Source organism: Coregonus clupeaformis, chromosome 7 (genome assembly GCF_020615455.1).
Source record: "Coregonus clupeaformis isolate EN_2021a chromosome 7, ASM2061545v1, whole genome shotgun sequence".
Classification (NCBI taxonomy): domain Eukaryota; kingdom Metazoa; phylum Chordata; class Actinopteri; order Salmoniformes; family Salmonidae; genus Coregonus; species Coregonus clupeaformis.
The window spans coordinates 71380124-71406532 of record NC_059198.1 but is presented as its reverse complement, the minus strand read 5'-3'; the positions used below and the strand labels follow the sequence as shown (position 1 = coordinate 71406532).

Here is a 26409-nt window from a genome sequence, read left to right as displayed (position 1 = left end):
CACCCTCAGAAACTATAGGGTTGTTATAAAAGAGATCATCCAAGAGGAAAACAACCAGCCAGCTAGCAACTCCAGCAAAGTTTGCGAGTAAGTGCATGAACGTTTATTTGGCTGTAGGCTAATCACACACCAGTAGGCTATGCACATTGCAAGCAATGCGTGTGTGAAAATATCTATTTGTTAGCCAGCTAAATTAGCTAGCTTGCTAATTAGCTTCACTTACCAGCAGACAGAGCTGGCTTTTGTGATTTTTATTGGCACTGTCCACAGTGTCCATCATGCTAGCACTGGTCATGCTGAGGAGTCTAAAATATGGTCCAACTAGCAAGTGGTAAACTAGGAAAATATTCCCAATCTATTGCTGAATGAAAATTGCCCACAATTCCAGTTTCATTCAGAAGCTCATTCTAGAAACATCAAATAAACTTTGTAACGACAGACCCGCCGGTGTTTTCAAATCTGCGCTCCTACACATCATCAGCTGTTGCACAGACAGACAGCTGCACAGACGGACTGACAGCCAGGAGCCAATATTACCTTTACGACACGCATTTGTCAGCTAAATTACACTTTTATTCTGTATCATTTAACTCTCATTCATAATGAGAGAGATACACAGTAGATAGGCCAATTTGTATGTATTGTTGATGTGTTGCTGTAGTCATGGATGGATCAGAGGAACAGATAGAATGTACGTGATAAAAAAAATCTATATGCATCATAATTACCTGGAGAAATCTGACCTGCAATTTGTAAACAAAACTGCTGTACTTATAATTAATAAAAACTTCATTTTAATCCCTTTGAAGTGACACAAATGGCCAAATAAGCTTTCATCTATCCATTTTGAGATATATTAAAACTGGAAAAAATATATATTTTATTTGGGTCTGGCTGAGTCTGGCTTTAATATGTTGCCCATTAAAAAGTATACATATTTTGCAAACCCCCACTAGAGGATAAAGTTAACCCATGCTTTTATTCTGATAATGCTACACCCAGCAAGGTTTGTGGGTAATGGTGGCCATTTTGGTTTGTCTACAGGAGCGTCCAGGAAGTCCGATGGTTGGGTGGGCCTTGGCTGCTGTGAGCTGGCCATCTCGGTCGAGTGCCGCAGGGAGTGCAAGCAGGTGAGAGAGGAAGTTAGTTTGGCCAGTTATGACCTCATCCATATGGTCTCACCTAATTCCTCATTCTCTGACCCTATAGGCATCATCCAAGAACGACATCACAAAAGTATGCAAAAAAGACACAGAGGTAAGTAACACAAGGTCATGTATTGTGTAAAATAATGTGCTTTGTTTAAATTGAGCAAATGCTGTTGACTCTGAGAGACTGTATGTATTCTCTGCTGCTTTTCCCTGGCCTTTCCCCTGGACTTTACAAGATAAAGGCAGTGTTAAGTCTTAACGGTCCATCTCAGTATCGTGCTCATCCCCACCCCTCTTTATGAGGTAATTTCCTGTCGTTGTAGCACTCTAGAGGGAGGTAATTATCTTAGCTCTGATTGGAGCCGCTCTCGTCAAAGGAAGAGAGGAGTAAGCTCATCCAGTCCTGCTAAGAAGACTTAGCTTAGCTATTAGCTTAGTATAGCGTAGGCTAGCGATGTGCTAGCAGAGGTCTCCTTTCATCTGGCTCACCTCCTCATTCCAAACAAACAAACAAACAAAGCGGCGGGCTTAATGTTTGGTTTGGACCACAACCACAACCAAACTCCCCCCACCAGCTTTAATTAGGCACTGGCCCCTTTCATCTTGCCCTTTCATGAATCCTTGAGAGGGGAGCCAAAGCACGCAGCAGCACTGGCCTTTATGTTCCTCTATAACGTTGATGGAAAGAAGCCAGTTAGTTTTCAGATGGAGTTTTAACAGTACTTAGGACAGGACAGTTTTTATGTATTTTAGTAAATGATTTTTTAACCCTTATTTTACCAGGTAAGTTGACTGTAAACACATTCTTATTTACAGCAACGACCTGAGGAATAGTTACAGGGAAGAGGAGGAGCGATGAATGAGCCAATTGGAAGCTGGGGATGATTAGGTGGCCATAATGGTATGAGGGCCAGATCTGGAATTTAGCCAGGACACCGGGCTTAACACCTCTACTCTGACGATGTGCCATGGGATCTTTAGTGACTACAGAGAGTCAGATCCAAAAGACGGCACCCTACACAGGGCAATGTCCCCAATCATTACCCTGGATACCCATTTGATGAGAGAGAGAGAGCGAGAGAGAGAGAGAGCGAGAGCGAGAAAGAGGGGGGAGAGAGAGAGAGAGAGAGAGAGAGCGAGAGCGAGAGAGCAAGATTGTTTATTATCTATTTCACTTGCTTTGGCAATGTAAACATATGTTTCCCATGCCAATAAAGCCCCTTAAATTTAAATTGAGAGAGCGAGAGAGAGAACGGTTGGTGTTTTCATTTAGGGAAAGGTCCAGAATATTGCTGAGTGAAATGTAATGAATAGAGCTGACACAATAATGTTTTTTCAATTATACTTTTGATCACCAAAATATTTTTCTTCTCATTTCCAGAAACCACTCTACAGCTGTATCATCAAAAATGAGAGTAAGTTTCCCAAATCTCCATGACAAGCTGCTAGCCCAAGTCCACCAATCAGAGCGTGACTTTCCAGTGTGATGCACTGAGAATTAAACATGGAGTCAGCTCGGGGCCCTTTGACCTCTTTGAGGAGGAAAAGAGTCGCCACTCTGCTTGACGAGCCGTGTTTACGTGCCTGAAAGGCAAGGTCTTGACCTTTGGTCCGCAGAAATGATTTCATCTGTCACGGAGTCAGCCAGCTGATGAAACCCTTATTTGTATTCGAAGCTGCAATGCGGTGGTGTGAAACTGCCTGCAGACAAGCCCACCACAGACGTGACAGACATGCCTTTGGGCGATTATGAGGATGTGAGGTCTTGGACTTCCCAGAAGTCTAGCAACTGCAGATAACCCCCAATGTTCACCATGCATATTTAATCAGACTATTCTCTAGGAAATCCTGGAAGTCTACTCTATTCTACTCTAATTCAGCGAAGAAGAATTCCTGATGCTTGAATGTCGATCGTTTGCAATGTCTGTCATATATTTTATGAAGCTAAAGGCTATTTAAAGACAAAATAGTCTAAATAGCCTTTATAATAATAGTAATAATGAACTATTTTCTATTTGATTCTGTTTACAATTCCATTGAAGTGAATGAGTGATGGAAAGCATGTTGTAACTGTGTTGTCTGTCTGTGCTGCCTCAGTGGGCTCGGTATGCTGCAGCTACGCAGGGAGACACACCAACTGCAGAGAGTACTGCCAGGCTATCTTCCGGACAGACTCCTCCCCCACCCTCTCTCAAATCAAGGCCGTCAAGGAATACTGCCAGAGCATCAGCCCCGAGCTCATTGGCTGTGTGGGCAACTACACCAAGTCTTACCCTATTAGGAGCCCCATAGACAGTGAGTATTTCTAATACTGACCTATCAGGAGCGTCGTAGATACTGAGTATATCTCATACTGACCATATCAGGAGCTTCGTAGATACTGAGTATATCTAATATTGACCTATCAGGAACTTCGTAGATACTGAGAATATCTAATACTGACCTATCAGGAGCTTCGTAGATACTGAGTATATCTAATACTGACCTATCAGGAGCTTCGTAGATATTGAGTATATCTAATACTGACCTATCAGGAGCTTCATAGATACTGAGTATATCTAATACTGACCTATCAGGATCTTCGTAGATACTGAATATACCTAATACTGACCTATCAGGATCTTCGTAGATACTGAATATACCTAATACTGAGCTATCAGGAGGTTCGTAGATACAGAGTATATCTAATACTGACCTATCAGCAGCCCCATAGATAATGAGTAGTCTTATACCCAAATAATTGCCCAAGTAAATGCCCCTCGGGAATAAAGAATAATATATTTAATTGAATTGAAATACTAATCTATCAGGACCCCATTTAATATAGCCAGTGTGTATCTTATGTCTGTGTTGCCTTCCTCCCATCACTGTCTATCACTAAGTGTGTCCGTCCATCTGTCTGTCCTTCCAGGCCTGTACTGCTGTGACCGGGCCGATGAGCCCCACTGCCAGGTGGCGTGCCGGCGCATCCTTCGCACCATGACCACGGAGCATGAGATCATGGAGGGCCTGATTGATGAGTGCGGCAGCCAGCCACTGCCCCAGGACCCGCTGTGGCAGTGCTTCCTGGGCAGCGCCCACCCCCCCACCAAGAGCGAGACGGAGACCTCCCCCACCGCCAAGATGGACGGCGCCAAGCTACACTGCTGCTCCAAAGCCAATACCTCATTGTGCCGGTTAGTTGGAGTCATTGTACTCTGATGAGATGCTTATAATAATAATATGCCATTTAGCAGACGCTTTTATCCAAAACTACTTAGTCAATTGTACGAACATTATATGTATCAGTGGTCCTGGGAGTCAAACCCCCTATCCTGGCGTTACAAGCACCATACTCTACCAACTGAGCTAGCTACAGAGCCTTACAGAAACCACTTGAATTTCAGGTGAACATGTGAAGTGTTCCAAAAACACATTTTCATGTAATCACATATGGCAACACGTAAAGCAACATGTGATAACATGAATCTAAACATGTGAAAACATGGTCACATGTGAAGTGTTCCAAATACATATGTTTTCACGTGTTTTTTCTGTAAGGGGAGGACCATAATATCACTTCTAGTCATTAGAACTGATTACAGTTACAGTATAGTGCAGAAAGTGCCTTACATTGTATGCAGGTAACTTCAACTCATAGGGTTGGTTTCCAGGACACAGAGAATCTACATTGAAAGTGATTTAGTCCGGGAAACTGGGCCATGGTATACAGTGTTGATATCCAGTTGAGCTGTGTAAATATTGATTGCATGTGAACTAGGCACAGTTTTCTACTGATCAAAATTAACAGGAAGTTTTAGAACACCTACTCATTCAAGGGTTTTTCTTAATTTTTCTTAATAGTGAAGACATCAAAACGATGAAATAACACAATCATGTAGTAACTACAAAAGTGTTCAACAAATCAAAATATATTTTATATTTGAGATTCTTCAAATAGCCACCCTTTGCCTTGATGATAGTTTTGCACACTCTTGGCATTCTCTCAACCAGCTTCATGAGGAATGCTTTTCCAACAGTCTTGAAGGAGATCCCACATATTTACATTGACATTTTAGTCATTTAGCAGACGCTCTTATCCAGAGCGACTTACAGTTAGTGAGTGCATACATTTTCATACTGGCCCCCCGTGGGAAATGAACCCACAACCCTGGCGTTGCAAGCGCCATGCTCTACCAACTGAGCTACACGGGGCCTGACCACTTGTTGGCTGCTTTTCCTTCACTCTGCAGTCCAACTCATCCCAAACCATCTCAATTGGGTTGAGGTTGGGTGATTGTGAAGGCCAGGTCATCTGATGCAGCAGTCCATCACTCTCCCTCTTGGTCAAATAGCCCTTACACAGCCTGGAGGTGTGTTTTGGGTCATTGTCCTGTTGAAAACAAATGATAGTCCCACTAAGCGCAAACCAGATGGGATGGCGTATCGCTGGTTAAGTGTGCCTTGAATTTTAAATAAATCACAGACAGCAAAGCACCCCCACACCATCACACCTCCTCCTCCATGCTTCACGGTGGGAACCGCACATGCGGAGATCATCCGTTCACCTACTCTGCGTCTCAGAAGACACGGCTGTTGGAACTAAAAATCTCAAATTTGGATTCATCAGACGAAAGGACAGATTTCCACCAGTCTAATGTCCATTGCTCGTGTTTCTTGGCCCAAGCAAGTCTCTTCTTCTTATTGGTGTCCTTTAGTAGTGGTTTCTTTGCAGCAATTCGACCATGAAGGCCTGATTCACGCAGTCTCCTCTGAACAGTTGATGTTGAGATGTGTCTGTTACTTTAACTCTGTGAAGCATTTATTTGGGCTACAATCTGAGGTGCAGTTAACTATAATGAACTTATCCTCTGCAGCAGAGGTAACTCTTGGTCTTTCTTTCCTGTGGCGGTCCTCATGAGAGCCAGTTTCATCATAGCGCTTGATGGTTTTTGCCACTGCACTTGAAGAAACTTCCAAAGTTCTTGGCATTTTCCGTATTGACTGACCTTCATGTCTTAAAGTAATGATGGACTGTCGTTTCTCTTTGCCTTTTTGAGCTGTTCTTGCCATAATATGGACTTGGTCTTTTACCAAATAAGGCTATCTTCTGTATACCACCCCTACCTTGTCACAACACAACTGATTGGCTCAAATGCATTAAGGAGGAAAGTAATTCCACAAATTAACTTTAAGAAGGCACACCTGTTAATTGAAATGCATTCCAGGTGACTACCTCATGAAGCTGGTTGAGAGAATGCCAAGAGTGTTCAAAGCTGTCATCAAGGCAAAGGGTGGCTACTTTGAAGAATATAAAATATATTTTGATTTGTTTAACACTTTCTTGGTTACTACATGATTCCAAATGTGTTATTTCATAGTTTTGATGTCTTCACTATTATTCTACAATGTAAAAAATAGTAAAAATAAAGAAAAACCCTTGAATGAGTAGGTGTGTCCAAACTTTTGACTGGTACTGTATATATATATATATATATATATACAGTGGGGAGAACAAGTATTTGATACACTGCCGATTTTGCAGGTTTTCCTACTTACAAAGCATGTAGAGGTCTGTCATTTTTATCATAGGTACACTTCAACTGTGAGAGACGGAATCTAAAACAAAAATCCAGAAAATCACATTGTATGATTTTTAAAGTAATGAATTTGCGTTTTATTGCATGACATAAGTATTTGATACATCAGAAAAGCAGAACTTAATATTTGGTACAGAAACCTTTGTTTGCAATTACAGAGATCATACGTTTCCTGTAGGTCTTGACCAGGTTTGCACACACTGCAGCAGGGATTTTGGCCCACTCCTCCATACAGACCTTCTCCAGATTCTTCAGGTTTTGGGGCTGTCGCTGGGCAATACGGACTTTCAGCTCCCTCCAAAGATTTTCTATTGGGTTCAGGTCTGGAGCCTGGCTAGGCCACTCCAGGACCTTGAGATGCTTCTTACGGAGCCACTCCTTAGTTGCCCTGGCTGTGTGTTTTAGGTCGTTGTCATGCTGGAAGACCCAGCCACGACCCATCTTCAATGCTCTTACTGAGGGAAGTAGGTTGTTGGCCAAGATCTCGCGATACATGGCCCCATCCATCCTCCCCTCAATACGGTGCAGTCGTTCTGTCCCCTTTGCAGAAAAGCATCCCCAAAGAATGATGTTTCCACCTCCATGCTTCACAGTTGGGATGGTGTTCTTGGGGTTGTACTCATCCTTCTTCTTCCTCCAAACACGGCGAGTGGAGTTTAGACCAAAAAGCTCTATTTTTGTCTCATCAGACCACATGACCTTCTTCCATTCCTCCTCTGGATCATCCAGATGGTCATTGGCAAACATCAGACGGGCCTGGACATGCGCTGGCTTGAGCAGGGGGACCTTGCGTGCGCTGCAGGATTTTAATCCATGACGGCGTAGTGTGTTACTAATGGTTTTCTTTGAGACTGTGGTCCCAGCTCTCTTCAAGTCATTGACCAGGTCCTGCCGTGTAGTTCTGGGCTGATCCCTCACCTTCCTCATGATCATTGATGCCCCACGAGGTGAGATCTTGCATGGAGCCCCAGACCGAGGGTGATTGACCGTCATCTTGAACTTCTTCAATTTTCTAATAATTGCGCCAACAGTTGTTGCCTTCTCACCAAGCTGCTTGCCTATTGTCCTGTAGCCCATCCCAGCCTTGTGCAGGTCTACAATTTTATCCCTGATGTCCTTACACAGCTCTCTGGTCTTGGCCATTGTGGAGAGGTTGGAGTCTGTTTGATTGAGTGTGTGGACATGTGTCTTTTATACAGGTAACGAGTTCAAACAGGTGTAGTTAATACAGGTAATGAGTGGAGAACAGGAGGGCTTCTTAAAGAAAAACTAACAGGTCTGTGAGAGCCGGAATTCTTACTGTTTGGTAGGTGATCAAATACTTATGTCATGCAATAAAATGCAAATGAATTACTTAAAAATCATACAATGTGATTTTCTGGATTTTTGTTTTAGATTCCGTCTCTCACAGTTGAAGTGTACCTATGATAAAAATTACAGACCTCTACTAGCTTTGTAAGTAGGAAAACCTGCAAAATCGGCAGTGTATCAAATACTTGTTCTCCCCACTGTATATATATATATATATATTCAGGTTTTTCCCACAGTTTTCAGATTTCAGATTATTACACATTTCAAGATTTACAATTACAGATTACTTTATACAGTTAGATGGGTCAGAAGGTTAGGTACACTCAAAGTCATGGAGATTTTTACGTTGTTCAAAGGTAGTGTTCATTTGAGTCTGGTTTTACACGCTTGGGTTGTGTGTCTGTCTGTATGTTTAACTCGGTTTTCTCAACCAAAAGGGACATGTGTCAGGAGATCAGCACCAATTGGGGCACTCAGACATGGCAGGAGTTTGACCAGATGTGCGAGTACAACTCTGTGGAGACGGACCTGATCACCTGTTTGGCCGACGTCAGGGAGCCCTGCCAGCTGGGCTGTAAGGACCTGGCCTACTGCACCAACTTCAACAACAGGTGTGGTATATACCTAGCTACTATACTAGATAATATACCTACTATACCAGTTAATATAACTACTATACCAGTTAATATACCTACTATACCAGTTAATATACCTACTATACCTGTTAATAATATACCTACTGCACCAACTTCAACAACAGCTATATAATATACCTATCTACTATACCAGTTAATATACCTACTATACCTGTTAATATACCTACCGCACCAGCTTCAACAACTGGTGTGTTATATTACTAGGTAATATACCTACTGCACCAGCTTCAACAACAGGTGTGTTATATTACCAGACAATATACCTACTATCAGGTGCGGACTTTGCTATGTTTCAGAGTTTTCAATTGAAATGGGCCCCTACTGACTGTCACTGTACTATTTTACATTTACATTTTACATATTGGTCATTGAGCAGACACTTTTATCCAGAGGCTGGCAGACTGCTAGCAAGCTGGCAGACCATTTCAGCCAGCATGTACAGTGTCTTCAGAAAGTATTCACACCCCTTGACTTTTTTCACATTTTGTTACAGCCTGAATTTAAAATGGATTAAATTGAGATTTTGTGTCACTGATCTACACACAATGCCCCATAATGTCGAAGTGGAATTATGTCTTTAGAAATGTTTACAAATGAATTAAAAATGAAAAGCTGAAATGTATTGAGTCAAAAAGTATTCAACCCTTTTGTCATGGGAAGGCTAAATAAGTTCAGGAGTGAAAACGTGCTTAACAAGTCACATAATAAGTTACATAGACTCACTCTGTGTGCAATAATAGTGTTTAACATGATTTTTAAATGACTACCACATCTCTGTTCCCCACACATACAATTTCCCACACATACAATTTTCTGTAAGGTCCCTCAGTCGAGCAGTGAATTTCAAGCACAGATTCAACCACAAAGACCAGGGAGGATTTCCAATGGTTCGTAAAGAATATAAAATATTCCAAAATATGCATCCTGTTTGCAATAAGGCACTAAAGCAATAAAGCAAAAAATTAGGCAAAGAAATTTACTTTTTTCCTGAATAAAAAGAGTTATGTTTGGGGCAAATCTAACACAACACTGAGTACCACTCTTCATATTTTCAAGCATGGTGGTGGCTGCATTATGTTATGTGTGTGCTTATCATCGGCAAGGACTAGGGAGTTTTTTTAGGATACAAATAAACTGAATATAGCTAAGCACAGGCAAAATCCTAGAGGAAAACTTGGTTCAGTCTGCTTTCCAACAGACACTGGGAAACAAATTCACCTTTCTCAGGACAATTACCTAAAACACAAGGCCAAATATACACTGGATTTGCTTACCAAAATGACATTGAATGTTCCTGAGTGGCCTAGTGACAGTTTTGACTTAAATCAACTTGAAAATCTGAGCCAAGACTTGAAAATGGCTGTCTACCAATGATCAATAACCAACCTGACAGAGCTTGAATCATTTTTTAAAGAATAATGGGCAAATATTGTACTATCCAGGTGTGCAGAGACTTACCCAGAAAGACTCACAGCTGTAATCGCTACCAAAGGTGATTCTAACATGTATTGACTCTGGTAGTTGAATACTTATCTCAAGATATATTAGTGTTTTATTTTCCATTAATAATAAAGAGTTCGCATCTTTCTTCTTCACTTTGACATTAAAGACTGTTTTGTGTAGATCGTTGACAAAAAAATGACAATTAAATCCATCTTTATCCCACTTAGTAACACAACAAAATGCGGAAAAACTCAAAGGGTGTGAATACTTTCTGTATTATTATTTATTATTATTATTATTATTATTATTATTATTATTATTATTATTATTATTATTATTATTATACAGTTGCAATATATGACACTCTTAACAGATGCTTTTATGCATACATTTTTGTATGAGGTCCCTGCGGCAAATGAACTCAAAACCTTTGCATTGCTAGTGCCACGCTTTTACGAACTGAACCACACAGGACCACACTGTACCACACTGTACCAGACCTACAATAGGTCTACAACAGGTCTGGTACCTACTATACTCTACTGACTAACTCAAAATCCAACATTTACAATGACTGCATACATCCAAAAGGAGTCTGTAGTGCTCTGTTGCATTGATGGGCCTTCTCATTTAGTCACATATCCAATTTCAACACAACAAGCTGTGTAAAAGATAAAAGCAACCCCGGGATATGACAATGAGTGTGAAAAATAAAAAGAACACGTAAAAGTCTAAGTGAGTCATCTCGTTAAACCAGAGTGTAACTCACAAATGGTCGAATGGTGAACTGGCATCCTGCAAACACGTCCTCCATCACCTCAAGCATTGGGCTGGTCTGACGCACGCTAGGCTAATATGATTTATTAGTCCTGGAGTGTCCCAGGAAGGTCAGGGGAGAAGGCAAGGGTGAGTAGGGAGGGAGTGAGTGAGTGAGTGCATCCACCCCACCCTTTTCCCCAGCCCCGTGGTTGGTGGGTTAGTGGCCTCCATGCATAACCCTATGTGCCTCTCAAAACCCAAACTGGAACCAACAGCCTTGTAACCACATTAAATAATACACTGCAGTTAACACAATGACATTGGTGCGTTTTATGTATTTATCTTTCTATTTAAACGTTGGTTGTGAAATGAATTGCTGTGTCTAGTCGATCCCATGCTAGTCATTATGGCTGGCCAACTGGTTGGGGCTGGGTGAAACCAAGACCTCTGGGGTCTCTTCAGAGAGACAATGACTAGTTGACGACGATGTTGCTTTATAGGCTCTGTGAGTGTTGTGGTCGCCTTCCATGACTTTGTACTATGTTGTTTGGAGGTCACCGAGAAAGAAGGAGAGAGAAAAGGATAGAGAGAATGTGTGTGTGTGCGTGTGTGTGTATGTGTGTGTGTTTAAGACTGTGTGTGTGTGTGTGTGTAAGACTGTGTGTGTGTGTGTGTGTGTGCGTGCCCGCCTGTCCACAAATCTCCATTCCACCACCACCATCCATTTGCTTTGTCCGGTTTCAAAAGCATTGTTTTTCGAGGCTGAAGTCAGGGACAGAGAAAAATATGATTGGATACTAGGGGATCTGAAGGACGTGAGCTACAGACTTAAATTTAATCTCATTGCTTGACCTCTCTTTGTCTGTGATATCGTTTTCTATATGTCTTTGTCGGTTGACTGTATCGGTTACAACACAATAATAATGATAACCATAACAACATGATTATCATAAAACATACTGTATCAATGCTTGAATTGCAGCCCAGCAGTCAAAGCGATGTAATCAATGTTCAATCAAACAAAAAAAGTCACCAAAACTTCTCATGGTAGGCCCTCTTAGAGAAGATTTGGAAATCCCAAGTATTCCATGTATTATTTTCATTGGAGAAGGTCAATGAATTCCTCTTTAGATGATGGCACCGCTGCTCCCCACTGTGGGATTTAGAGTTCAGACAAACAAACGCTAGCTCTCATTTCCTTTGAAGGAGTCCCGGGGCCATCGTACGAGAGTCTTCCCCCCCCCCCCCGAGGGGTTCAAAAGCTGGGGTGACCAGCGGCGTGGGGGCACAGTCGCAGTATGGAATTAAATAGGGCTGGAGGCTAAAAATACTTTGTGACCTCTGTCTGTCTGTCTGTCTGGCTATCTGTCTGTCCATCTACTCATCTGTCTGCCTGTCTGTCTGGACAATATTCTTATCTTGGCATGGCCCAGGGCCCACCAAAGCCCAGGGCAGGAAGTCTCAATCCACATGCCAATCATTCTGAGAGGAGGGTGGGAGAGGTCGGCAAAGCTAGAGAGAGGGAGGTTGGGAGGATAAGAGTGTGGGGGAAAGAGGTAATGTATACAAACCCAGGCCCTAGGATGTTGACTCTGGTTGACTCAAGTTATTAAGAAGAAAATATTGAGTTATATGAGGAATAGCTGACTCACGGACTGTATTGAGCCTGCATGGTGAAAATGACATTTATTTAATAACTATCCTAAATACTTATGCTTTAACTGGAGCTACTTTCCTTCCTTTCCATCTGGGTGGTTTTCAATGTGTAGAGAGACATAAAAGAGAGAGGCAGAGTAGGAACGAGTCACTGTAAATAAAAGCGAAGAGGTCATGAAAGTTGTGGAAAACCTCTGTGACCATTACCCACTACCCACCCATGGGGTCACGTTTGGTTCATGACCTGGAGCTGCGGTAAGGCTGTGGTCCCTCTGCTTGTCGTCAAGACCTCACTTTCCTTCCCCTCTCCCCTCACTCACACACACACACAGACACACCAGAGGTGTGGACTCCAGTCACATGACTTGGATTCACAAATTTGATGACTTGAGACTCGACTTGATATAAAATAAAATAACTTGAGACTTGACTTGGACTTGGACCATCAAGACTCGGGACTTTGACTTGAGACTGATTACTTGAAATTATCTGGCCAGGTTTTCTAATGTTTTGACACTCATTTTGTGGCACAGAGTCGCCGTGGATTACTCTCCACGCAGCCAGAGCCAGTAGCTTGCAAAAAATGGGCTAGTGAAATGCACACTCGGTCCTCTGATTGAACCAGCAAACTGTCAATCAACACAGATCGGGTGAGCTAGTGGTTCTCTTTTGAGCGGTGCGAGTATGAAACTGAATGGGAAGAATACATATTTTTCATAGGCCTACATATTTTAATAGATTACATAGGTAGGCTATAGTCTACCATTTGTATTTTATATTTATACACTACCGGTCAAACGTTTTAGAACACCTACTAATTCAAGGGTTTTTCTTTATTTTTACTATTTTCTACATTGTAGAATAATAGTGAAGACATCAAAACGATTAAATAACACATATGGAATCATGTAGTAACCAAAAAAGTGTTAAACAAATCAAAATATATTTTATATTTGAGATTCTTCAAATAGCCACCCTTTGCCTTGATGACAGCTTTGCACACTCTTGGCATTCTCTCAACTAGCTTCATGAGGTAGTCACCTAGAATGCATTTCAATTAACAGGTGTGCCTTCTTAAAAGTTCATTTGTGAAATGTATTGCCTTCTTAATGCGTTTGAGTCAATCAGTTGTGTTGTGACAAGGTAGGGGAGGTATACAGAAGATAGCCCTATTTGGTAAAAGACCAAGTCCATATTATGGCAAGAACAGCTCAAATAAGCAAAGAGAAACGACAGTCCGTCATTACTTTAAGACATGGAGGTCAGTCAATACGGAACATTTCAAGAACTTTGAAAGTTTCTTCAAGTGCAGTCGCAAAAACCATCAAGCGCTATGATGAAACTGGCTCTCATGAGGACTGCCACAGGAATGGAAGACCCAGAATTACCTCTGCTGCAGAGGATAAGTTCATTAGAGTTACCAGCCTCAGAAATTGCAGCCCAAATAAATACTTCACAGAGTTCAAGTAACAGACACATCTCAACATCAACTGTTCAGAGGAGACTGTGTGAATCAGGCCTTCATGGTCGAATTGCTGCAAAGAAACCACTACTAAAGGACACCAATAAGAAGAAGAGACTTGCTTGGGCCAAGAAACACGAGCAATGGACATTAGACCGGTGGAAATGTGTCCTTTGGTCTGGAGTCCAAATTTGAGATTTTTGGTTCCAACTGCCTTATTGCATAGTTTTGATGTCTTCGCTATTTTTTACTATTAAAATAGTAAAAATTAAGACAAACCCATGAATGAGTAGGTGTTCTAAAACCTTTGACCAGTGGTGTACATTTGCCTATTCGATCTGGTCACTAACATAGGCCTACTGCATTACACCAAATTATTGTCTCAAAAACATCTTATCTGTGCTTCAGAACCGAAGAGTTGCGCGTCCTGACTGTTGACCATTGACCAGTCATCAGCTTTGGCGCACATATCCAGATTAGTGACCAAAAAGCACTTGTTTTCTCCGGTTATGCCGGACAGAAATAGGGTAGGCTACGTTTATATTATCCATATAGAATAAAGTTTAGCAATCTGCTACGGATGCTTTTTGCCAGAACAATAGACTACATGGCAATTTCATTGATCATTTTCATATTTCAGATAGACCTAGTTTGGGTTATATACCTCAGTTCTGCTTACTGGCTATGTCTGAAGAGAGTTGTAACATCGCACTGCCTTCAATACTTATGGGATGAAGATGTAACATTCTGGCGAATTTATTACGATATTTGTGAGGAAGAAAAAGGCTACAGACAGACCATGCTTTCCAACCTCCGCCGCATACAGCGGATCATCAACCTCCGCCGCATACAGCGGATCATCAACCTCCCACACATACAGCGGATCATCAACCTCCGCCGCATACAGCGGATCATCAACCTCCGCCGCATACAGCGGATCATCAACATCCACCGCATACAGCGGATCATCAACCTCCGCTGCATACAGCGGATCATCAACATCCACCGCATACAGCGGATCATCAACATCCGCCGCATACAGCGGATCATCAACCTCCGCCGCATACAGCGGATCATCAACCTCCGCTGCATACAGCGGATCATCAACATCCGCCGCATACAGCGGATCATCAACCTCCGCCGCATACAGCGGATCATCAACCTCCGCCACATACAGCGGATCATCAACATCCACCGCATACAGCGGATCATCAACCTCCGCCGCATACAGCGGATCATCAACCTCCACCGCATACAAGTAGGCTGTATGATCATCAACCTCCGCTGCATACAGCGGATCATCAACATCCACTGCATACAGCGGATCATCAACCTCCGCTGCATACAGCGGATCATCAACATCCACCGCATACAGCGGATCATCAACATCCACTGCATACAGCGGATCATCAACCTCCGCCGCATACAGCGGATCATCAACCTCCGCTGCATACAGCGGATCATCAACCTCCACCGCATACAAGTAGGCTGTATGATCATCAACCTCCGCCGCATACAGCGGATCATCAACCTCCGCCGCATACAGCGGATCATCAACCTCCACCGCATACAGCGGCTCATCAACCTCCGCCGCATACAGCGGATCATCAACATCCACCGCATACAGCGGATCATCAACCTCCGCCACATACAGCGGATCATCAACCTCCACCGCATACAAGTAGGCTGTATGATCATCAACCTCCGCCGCATACAGCGGATCATCAACCTCCGCCGCATACAGCGGATCATCAACCTCCACCGCATACAATTAGGCTGTATGATCATCAACCTCCGCTGCATACAGCGGATCATCAACATCCACCGCATACAGCGGATCATCAACCTCCGCCACATACAGCGGATCATCAACCTCCACCGCATACAAGTAGGCTGTATGATCATCAACCTCCGCTGCATACAGCGGATCATCAACATCCACCGCATACAGCGGATCATCAACCTTCGCTGCATACAGCGGATCATCAACCTCCGCCGCATACAGCGGATCATCAACCTCCGCCGCATACAGCGGATCATCAACCTCCGCCGCATACAGCGGATCATCAACCTCCGCCGCATACAGCGGATCATCAACCTCCACCGCATACAGCGGCTCATCAACCTCCGCCGCATACAGCGGATCATCAACATCCACCGCATACAGCGGATCATCAACCTCCGCCGCATACAGCGGATCATCAACCTCCGCCGCATACAGCGGATCATCAACCTCTGCCGCATACAGCGGATCATCAACCTCCACCGCATACAAGTAGGCTGTATGATCCTGCTTGCTCTGGACTCTAGAGACATGACATCCCTAGTTGATCATGACTGTTAAAATCAATGACTTTCAGCTCAAAATGCAGGTATAAAACGCAGTTTATATCTGTATCTTGCATTTTGAAAATGCATCACCATTTATGGATGTAATGACACATTAATAGTCGCGGGAAGTAGGGATGCTGAGGGTGCTGCAGCACCCCCTGAAAAATTATTTTTTCACAAAAGTAGTGCACTGGGCCTTTACTATTAGCGGACTGATATAGCTGTCTGTAGCATGCCGCCATCCAACACAAGTCATTGCATGTATAGGTTTTTATATTTTACTTGAATTGAGACTTGACTTGAAAAAACTTGTGACTGGACTTGACTTGCTTTTAGAATGCATGACTTGGACTTGACTCGAGACTCGACCCATTCTACTTGTGACTCGACTTGAGACTCGGACCTTGTGACTTGAGACTTGCTTGTGACTCGAATAATAGTGACTTGGTCCCACCTCTGACACACTTACACACACACAAATAAACACACACACACGGCAAGGCAGCATGAGTGGCCAGTGGGAGGTTTTAAAGGCTGTCATTAAACCAACCACTGGCTGGAGATCAGCGCTAGAACACATCCAACCTCAGCCCCGGAAATATCCCTCCCTCACCCAGTGGAACCTACCAATCACCCAGCCCACACTGGACATATATGAATGACACTTCCTCCCTCCCGTAGATCATTAAAGAAAATAGTCCTTGCCCCAGCAACAGGTTTCCTCAAGAAGTAGTGCTTCTCAGCCCCAGCCGTTGGTCTTTTGTTCCTGGCTTGTATCTGGGATGTTTCTGCAGTGACTAATAGTAGTAAACCGTGGCAGTCCGGCTGGCCGGGGTGTGACATCACCACAGCCACATCCATGTGCTGTTGAGCTGTTGACACAACATCTGGACTCACAGGGCAGAGTGAACGTGCAACCCATTAGACAGAGAGAGGCAATGTTGTGTGTTATGTTTTGGTGTATGTGGACATTCGTTTTTGTCTTCTGTAGTAAGATTCACTTTGTGATTCACTTTGTGTCCATGTCCTAACCTCGAGTCTTGGCTCCCCTTCCTCTGCGGAAGCATAGTTCCCGCTCAGCCCAGTCAAAACTGTTCGCTGCTCTGGCACCCCAATGGTGGAACAAGCTCCCTCACGACGCCAGGACAGCGGAGTCACTCACCACCTTCCGGAGGCATTTGAAACCCCACCTCTTTAAGGAATACCTGGGATAGGATAAAGTAATCCTTCTACCCCCCCCCCCCAAAATTGTAAAGTGGTTATCCCACTGGCTATAGGGTGAACGCACCAATTGGTGAGTCGCTCTGGATAAGAGCGTCTGCTAAATGACGTAAATGTGCCCTTGAGCAAGGCACTTAACCCTAATTGCTCCTGTAAGTCGCTCTGGATAAGAGCGTCTGCTAAATGACTAAAATGTAAATGTAAATGAGTCGAAGCTACCTTGCACCCCTCCCAAAAATGTTACCCAATCCTCTGTGTTTCTGAATACATTTGTATTCATTCTGATAGGTGCATAGCTCTATTGAGTACATCTGCTAATTCTATAACGTCTCCCTGTCTTATTGACTCCAGGCCCACTGAGCTGTTCCGTAGCTGTAACGTTCAATCAGACCAGGGCGCCATGAACGACATCAAGCTGTGGTCCAATGGGACGATCAAGATGCCCTTTATGAACATCCCCGTCCTGGACATCAGGAAGTGTCGTCCGGAGATGTGGAAGGCTGTGGCCTGCGCCCTGCAGATCAAACCCTGCTACAGCAAGTCCCGTGGCAGCGTCATCTGCAAGTACGTACCCTCTGACTTTGGTGTAGTTTCCCAAACCCAGGTTAAGCCAACTCCAGGACTAAAAAGTGTCCATTGGAGAATCCCCATTGAAAGTGCTTTTTAGTCCAGGGATTGGCTTAATGTGGGTCTGCTGCTAATGCGTTACCATTTATCCTGCCTTTGAGAGAACATTCTATCTTGAAATCACCCACCTGGTAAAATAAAGGTAATAAATAGTTAAATAAGTACATACAGCATCCCACCTTCACCTTCAATCGACTCCCGTTATCAAAGTAAAAAGTCTCCCTCAGGAAACGACCGCCAAAGTACCAGCTGGAACTAAAAACCACATGAACCAAATACAGGTGATCTCATATAGAGCACTCTGGTGATACAACATGTAGTTAGACAAACTCAGGGTGGAGGATGTTGTGGTTTCTGCACGGCTTGACTCACTACCCTACCTCAGGTTATTTATGAGCAGATCCTTTGACTGAAAGCAAATCTTTTGATTGGAGTTTTTTCCCCTGAAAGCAATCACACCTGGGTTTCTGTCAGGCTGAATGGGGTAGTTAGCATGTTAGCGACTGTGGTTAACACACCAGTGTTTACCTGTACACTAGGCTAGCCCTCAGGGCTGTAACAGCCAATGTATGTGGAGGCCTTGTCAATGTGGTCAGGAGAGACGTTCCAGCTGACAGGCTTTATTCACAGGCGCTACACGTGTGTGACAGTGGCCTTTTGTTGCACCTTTATTTACATTTGCATTTCCAGGGGGAGCCCTTGGGCAGACACACACACACACACACACATATATAGACAGACAGACAGACAGACAGACACACACACACACACACACACACACACACACACACACACACACACACACACACACAACACACACACACACACACACACTCCTTCATTGTTCTGGAGGTAGGGGGGATTAGGCCTCCTCACGCTACCCCTTTCAGAGTCATTCTTCCTGGGCTGCTTTGGGATGTCAGGGGGCCTGTCTGGAGCTCTGTATCCCCCGCCCAGCCTCTCCCTCCCTCTATACCCAGCCACAGAGGACAAAGACAGGATGTCAGTGAGCGATGGCAGGGCAGAACCCCACATACATCAGTCAGGGTTTAGATTGGCATGTTGTATTGGCCCTGTCCAGTACAACTAAACACTGTGCCTCCACTGTTCATGTCTGAGCAATAAATGTGTGTGTCTGTGTGTCTGTGTGTGTGTGTGTGTGTGTGTGTGTGTGTGTGTGTGTGTGTGTGTGTGTGTGTACAGGAGTGTGTGCATGTATGCTTATGCCCATGAACAAATAATCTGTCTCTTTTAATCTCTTAATCTTCGGCTCTCGTTGAATGACATTTCTATCACACATAATTGTTTTGTCAATCCTATTTGGCTCAGTGTGTGGAATGCCAGGTGTACCATACTGATTACCTGCAATACAAAGGTACGTTATTACACTAGCCCACTCAAGGCAACAGAAACGCAACATGCATTCTTAGCTCAGTGTGGGTAAGAAAAGCTGAGACCGCAATAAGGACTAGAAAGGAAATTACACCCCAGGATGGCAAATCAACGGAGCAGACAGACGGTTGGGAATGTAACATATGGGCCAGTGGCAGGGCTGAGAGCAGCCAAAGTCACTTCAAACACAAGTCCAGCACTTTAATGTCTGCACCTAAGCTTTCCCGGCACGAGGAGGATGCTGTGCGATGTATGCAGGGAATAGGAATCTATCTCGTGTTTCGTCTGAGCTCACTTTCAATAATAGCCTTCTGCTGTGTCCGTCAAGCCAGACGATGCTACAGTACGTCTCTGTTTAGAAAATGTGACCTGGCTAAACTCTAAACTGGGTTAAGGTTCAGCATCTTTAAACTGTTTGAAACTGTTTTTAGATAGTGTGTTGCACTGAATGAAATCATTCACAGTCAAATACTAACTAGAAAGGAGTTTCAAGTTACATTGCATACGTTGCTGTAAATGTTGCATAGCCTTCGATCATTTCGAAACATCTTGCAACGCTGCAATTAGGGTTGCAAAATTCAGCGAACTTTCAATAAATCCTGGTTGGAGGATTCCTGATTGCCTGCTTATTCCCTACTGATTCCGGGAAAACCAGGGATTTTGCAACCCTTGTTTCGATAGTGAATGTTCCTCACCCTGTCCTTCACTGGCTGTTTCCCCTGCTTTTGACAAACCTTCAGGTCGGATTGTGTAGACATCCTGACACAGTGTGGCGACAACAAGCGCTTCCACGAGGGACAGACGGCCGAGCGCATCTGTGAGATCCTGTCCCCCATAGACGACCCTGAACGCTGCATCCCCCTAGAGAGATACCTCAGTGAGTGGGACTGTGTGTGTGTGTGTGTGTCTTTGAACAACTTAACACTGTTCCCTTACCATTACCAATTGAAAGGACTAATACATTTACATGATTCATATTCACACAATTAAAAGTTTGATTGTTGATTCAGCATTTGGTTAAGTCCTTTCATTGAATGTTGATTACACATGCAAGGAGTCCAATTATTACAAGGAGAAATGATTAATCTCAGAGCTGATCTCTAAAGCTTAAAATCAAATTGCTCATTGGTCTCCACACAGCTCCTAGCTCCCTGGGTAACATCATAGAGGAGGTCATCCACCCTTGTAACCCCAACCCCTGTCCCAGCAACCACCTGTGTGAGGTGAACAGGAAGGGCTGCCAGCCAGGACAGGACTGCCTGCCCTACTTCTGTGTGCCTGGTACAGTATAACAATATACCATACCTCCATGCAACCCATATCCACTGTATATAGAGACACACTGTTTTGAGCTTGTTCTACTAAGTAGTATTGCAAGGTATACCGAAACGTCAGTACTTTTTCGATACTACAACATGAAAAATGATTTGGTAATAGAATTTTGTTACTTTCGTTTCTTCTATCAAATGTGTCTCACCGACTAAATGTATTGAACTTATTAGAACATTCATTAATTAGCCCAAGTTTATCATGACATGAATAGAATGCTTCAGTGATTCGCATTCCCTGCAGCTTTCTGACCCAGATTATAATTAATAATGGACCTTTTTTGGATTGCGTAAACAACAACAGTAATTGTGTGATGGCGGGGATGCAGGGTTGTGTTCCAAACAAAACAACTACAAGTGTGCTTACTCTAGTTCCTCAACGGCACAGCTAGGAGAGCTCAAAAACAAACACCTTATAGATGAAGACTCTTCTTTGAGTCATAAAAGTGCATTGAAATGACTTAGGAACTGTGCACACTTTGGAGAGGTGTGGGGCCACTTGGATACACCAGTTAGTCCTCTCACTCAAACCCTTGTCATTTTATTTGCCTTATGTTGCGCCTACCCCACATTTTCCAGGAATATTGTTATCATGTTACTGAATGTATCCAGTGTATTTTGAGATTTTGTTATCAACAAATTTGACGAAAAGTACAGTAAATGTAAAATGCCCATAAAATCAACAGTGTAATGTTTGGTTTCAGTCTTTTGTCAGGTGAACTGTTGTGTCCTCATCTTTGGTCTAATAATTTTCCCATAATCTTCAAATTGTTCCCTTTCAATTGCTACCATGGTTATGCATATGCTTTTCATATTTCTTCTGTAGGCCAATTCCCACGAGAGTAAAGGGTTAAGTTAAGGTTTGGTGTGGACTTGTGTCGTTTTTTCTATTTAAAAAAGTGTGATTTTGAGAGTGAAAACCGCCCCCCAAAATACGGAAAAACCACAGTCCTTCTTCCTGGTTTCTTCTTTCAGTGGCATTGTTTTGTTATCGAGTATCATGATACTAAACCTGGTATTGTGACAACACTGCTGCTAAGAGAAGGCAATGTGTCATAGCATACCATACCGTCCTGTGCCCCTAGGAGGCGCCTATGTCCACTGTAAATACATGTATGTGTGTAGACATGAACAGTTAGTCTGACTGCACTGTGTTCTGGGTGTGTGTGCAGGCTGTAAACTGGGCGAAGCCTCAGAGTTCCTGGTCCACCTGGAAGCCCGTATCCAGGTGCCTATGCGTAATGAGCAGGCGGGCTGCTTCGAGGTGTGTACATGTGGACAGAGTGGAAGGCTGGAGAACTGTGCCGAGATGCCCTGCATAGACACCTCCAAGACCTGCATTGTTGGGGGCCAAAGAAAAAGTAAGCTACCGCTCCCTCTTTTCACTGATGGGGTGGCAGGTAGCCTAGGGGTTAAGAGCATTGGGCAGTAACTGAAAGGTCGCTGGTCGGAATCCCTGTGCTGACTAGGTGAAAAATATTTCGATGTGCCCTTGACCAAGGCACTTAACCTCTGGATAAGAGCATCTGCTAAATGGCTAAAATGTAAATATTGTTCTAAATGGCTCAAATTCATATGACACTTTTCAGTAGGTCTACTATTTTAAAAGCACAAAGCACTTTACATTGTGTGAGGGTAGTTTTATTTGCCCCATTCACCACCAATGTGTAGCATCCATCTGGTTTTTAGCTATAAAGGAATGATTTAGACATACATACATTGGGCAAATTTTTTGTTATACGCCTGAAGCTGACAACTTTGACAGTTGTTGGACCACAATTGTGTTCAGCAGGCATAAAACAGGAAAACATGGAAGCACAATACCTGAACTCAAAAAGGAACCCTTATTTTTATATTCCGCATCAAAACATTTTGCTACCGGTGCCCTGCTGAACACAACCCAGGAGTTGACTTGGGACTGGAGAGAGCTCTCTGTGGATGAGTTCTTGGTGCTGTTGTGCCTGGTTGTGAAAGTAAAATGCTTCCTGTAGTGTAAACATCACTGCCACTCTCCTTCTTCCCCTAGTAGCATGGCAACACTACATTAAAAAATAAGTTTAAAAAATAAGGCACCAAACCAACCGCATGTTGGTATTTCCTTCCCGCGGTCTCCCTCTTGCCGCCCTAAATGTCAATACTGTGACTTGAAAGGAGCATGCTGCCAGTCTCCTCTCTCTCTCTCTCTTCTCACACACACACACACACACACACACACACACAAACACAAACACACACACACACACACTCTTCTGTGAACAGCAGGGAGGAATTCAGCATAGAGTAACCACTTCCCCCTCTAGGCTACACATGGCCTTAGTCTCTCTGTGATGTTGCCCCCTAGTGGCCTTGTGACTGATCATATCCCCATAGAGAAACAACACTTTGAACAACAGGATTGTCTTTCATATCTAGGTTTTATATTTTTTCCCTTCCCCCCTTTTTTTAATGTACCGGCTTTGAATCTACATTTGTTTGAACCCAAATCAGTTTATTGCTTTTGCTTTTATGTTTGTTTTCGCGCCGCTTCAAAAGGGGGGTCAGACGTTTCAGCCTTATTTGACACAGATGTGGTTTGCCTGAGAGTGAGAGCGGTGGGGCTTTGGAGTGCTTATATCCAGAATTAGGAGAGGAACATGAAGTAATCCTATAGGTAAGCCTTAGTTTAGTTAAAGATAGTTTTTTATGTTTCAGATCCTAAAGAAATAAAGCTCAACCAGGACAGCCCAAACCCGAGGGTTGCTTTATCTTCTACAAAGTGTCTTGTAGATGTGGCCTGTGTGGTCTAGCGGTTAGAGCCGCAGACCCTGGAACACACATACTGTACCAGAGTCAGCATGGTTAGAAATTCGACCCATGCCCTTCTGACTCGCAATCTCTCCATTGTCCTATTTGTTCAATAAAAAAACGACTGACCCACTCCTTTAAAGAAAAATAGTATATTGTAGAAGGCAAGTCTCCTGAGTGGCGCAGTGCTAGCTGTGCCGCTAGAGATCCTGGTTAGAATCCAGGCTCTGTCGTAGCCGGCCGCGACCGGGAGACCCATGGGGCGGCGCACAATTGGCCCAGCGTCGTCCAGGGTAGGGTAGGGGAGGGAATGGCTGGCAGGGATCTAGCTCAGTTGGTAGAGCAAGAGCGTCTGCTAAATGACTAAAATGTAAGTCTGATATTAGCTCCCAGGGCTAATACTCTAGGTTTAATACCCAGTCTGTTACATTGGTGCCATGACCCAGATCACATAGTTTAAGTCTATCAGCTGCTGGAGGACTCAAAGTGTCAGATAACAGTTACATTTGCAGCCCTATAACCAATGAAATCAGACAAGGTCTCACATGGTGACGATGTGTCCTTGTCCTACAGACCATGGGACGTCCTTCAGGGTGGACTGCCACCCCTGCTCCTGCTTCGCTGGAGAGACCATCTGCTCCACCCGCCAGTGCCTCAGCGCCGACAGCTCAGACGAGGACCGCCGCCGCTTCACAGGTGTGTGTATGTGTGTGTGTGAGAGAGACAAAGAACAGTGTGTGTGTTGACGGTTTTATTGCTCTATTCTAATGTTTTTTTTCCTGACCCTGAAAGCATTTTTCTCTAATTGCTCTCTCTCTGCCCCTCTCTCTTTCTTCTCCTCTCCATAGGGCTCCCATGTGGCTGCCCTGACCGCTTCGTGCCAGTGTGTGCCCGTAACGGCCGCACCTACCCCAGTGCCTGTGTGGCCCGCTGCATGGGCTTCAAAGACAACCAGTTTGTGTTTGGCCACTGCCGCAGCAGCGAGCCCTGCTCCCCCAACCCCTGCCAGAAGAACCAGAGGTGAGATACTCCATCACTCCTTCCTTCCCTCCTTCTTTCCTTCAATCATTTGTTCATTGGAATAATCACTGATCCAACACAATTAGATTGGTGAGTGCAGAGGTTCCACTACGTGCATGCCATGTCCGATTAATGATTACTTCAAGGAAGGGAGGTAGGAAGGATGCATTTTCAAAGCATTCCATACAGCCTTAGTGGATAAGACTGGACACCTTCACTCTAGAGGATGCTACATCTCTCCTAACAGAGGCCTTGAGCCCTGATCCTATTCCACCTCAGTCGACTAGCAATGTTCCCTCAAATTTTTTTGGGAAACTGAGCAAATGTCAGGTCTGCTGAGCGCAAACTTGAACGTTGTGAAAATTCTGTGCAATTTCCAGTGCACGTTTACTGTGAACACTGAGGCTGTACCGCTTTAAGTTACAGTTTTAAAAGTGGCCAAGTAGGCTACTGTGGCTATCTGATCGTAATGTAGGCCTACCAGAGTGGCCTACCATCAAAAACAATGGAGAAAATGCATCCCATAACATTTTAATATGGAAATAGCTGTTCTATCATTCAGCCTACAGTAGCAGCCAATGTGTGGTGTTCAAAGTAGGCCTGAATTCCATGCAGGGCTTGACATTAATCTGTTTATCCACTTGTCCTTCAGACAAAGAGGCGACTGAAAATGTTGTTGTGTTGTTTGATGCAAGAAACCACTTATTACAAAATAAAATGCATTATTATTCCCATACCATTATTACAGAGAATCAGACAAATTATGCTACCCTCTGCCTATTGGCTATTTAGCTTATTCAAGCCTGTCTCAAAATACAACACTGCAAAAAAAAAGCTCTACCTGACTTGCTTTTCAAAGATGTCTAGAAATGTTCACATTTTGTGCTCTTGTAGGAAGCAATCCCTCCCCTATTGCTGACTACAAATTATCTATAACTGGGCTAATAACTTAGTAACTACTGTAGCAAAGGCTATGAACAAAATGTCCACACATGGCTACATGCAGCTCTCACTTTGATCTAAAAATAAGTGCATCTACTCACGACTGCTCATGCTGTAAACACAGCCCAGTTCAAAGTGAATGACACAGATCCATATACAGTTGAAATCGGAAGTTTACATACACCTTAGCCAAATGCATTTAAACTCAGTTTTTCACAATTCCTGACATTTAATCCTAGTAAAAATTCCCTGTCTTAGGTCAGTTAGGATCAGCACTTTATTTTAAGAATGTGAAATGTCCGAATAATAGTAGAGAGAATGTTTTATTTCAGCTTTTATTTATTTCATCACATTCCCAGTGGGTCAGAAGTTTACATACACTCAATTAGTATTTGGTAGCATTGCCTTTAAATTGTTTAACTTGGGTCAAACGTTTCGGGTAGCCTTCCACAAGCTTCCCACAATAAGTTGGGTGAATTGTGGCCCATTCCTCCTGACAGAGCTGGTGTAACTGAGTCAGGTTTGTAGGCCTCCTTGCTCCCACACGCTTTTTCAGTTCTGCCCACAAATGTTCTATTGGATTAAGGTCAGGGCTTTGTGATGGCCACTCCAATACCTTGACTTTGTTGTCCTTAAGCCATTTTGCTACAACTTTGGAAGTATGCTTGGGGTCATAGTCCATTTGAAAGACCCATTTGCGACCAAGCTTTAACTTCCTGACTGATGTCTTGAGATGTTGCTTCAATA

At 43.6% G+C, this 26409-nt stretch overlaps 1 protein-coding gene across 1 annotated transcript in view; it reads left to right on the top strand.

Annotated features, from left to right (window-relative positions):
* The window catches only part of LOC121569134 (reversion-inducing cysteine-rich protein with Kazal motifs-like), a 74992-nt gene that overhangs the window by 37188 nt on the left and 11395 nt on the right, over positions 1 to 26409 (top strand). The window contains exons 5-16 of the mRNA XM_041879797.2: positions 1045 to 1130; positions 1210 to 1257; positions 2533 to 2566; positions 3249 to 3446; positions 4063 to 4327; positions 8479 to 8652; positions 17921 to 18133; positions 20329 to 20465; positions 20729 to 20869; positions 22089 to 22277; positions 24274 to 24396; positions 24549 to 24720. Of these exons, the coding sequence (XP_041735731.2) occupies positions 1045 to 1130; positions 1210 to 1257; positions 2533 to 2566; positions 3249 to 3446; positions 4063 to 4327; positions 8479 to 8652; positions 17921 to 18133; positions 20329 to 20465; positions 20729 to 20869; positions 22089 to 22277; positions 24274 to 24396; positions 24549 to 24720 (1780 nt within the window). The remainder of the gene's footprint in view (positions 1 to 1044; positions 1131 to 1209; positions 1258 to 2532; positions 2567 to 3248; positions 3447 to 4062; positions 4328 to 8478; positions 8653 to 17920; positions 18134 to 20328; positions 20466 to 20728; positions 20870 to 22088; positions 22278 to 24273; positions 24397 to 24548; positions 24721 to 26409) is intronic.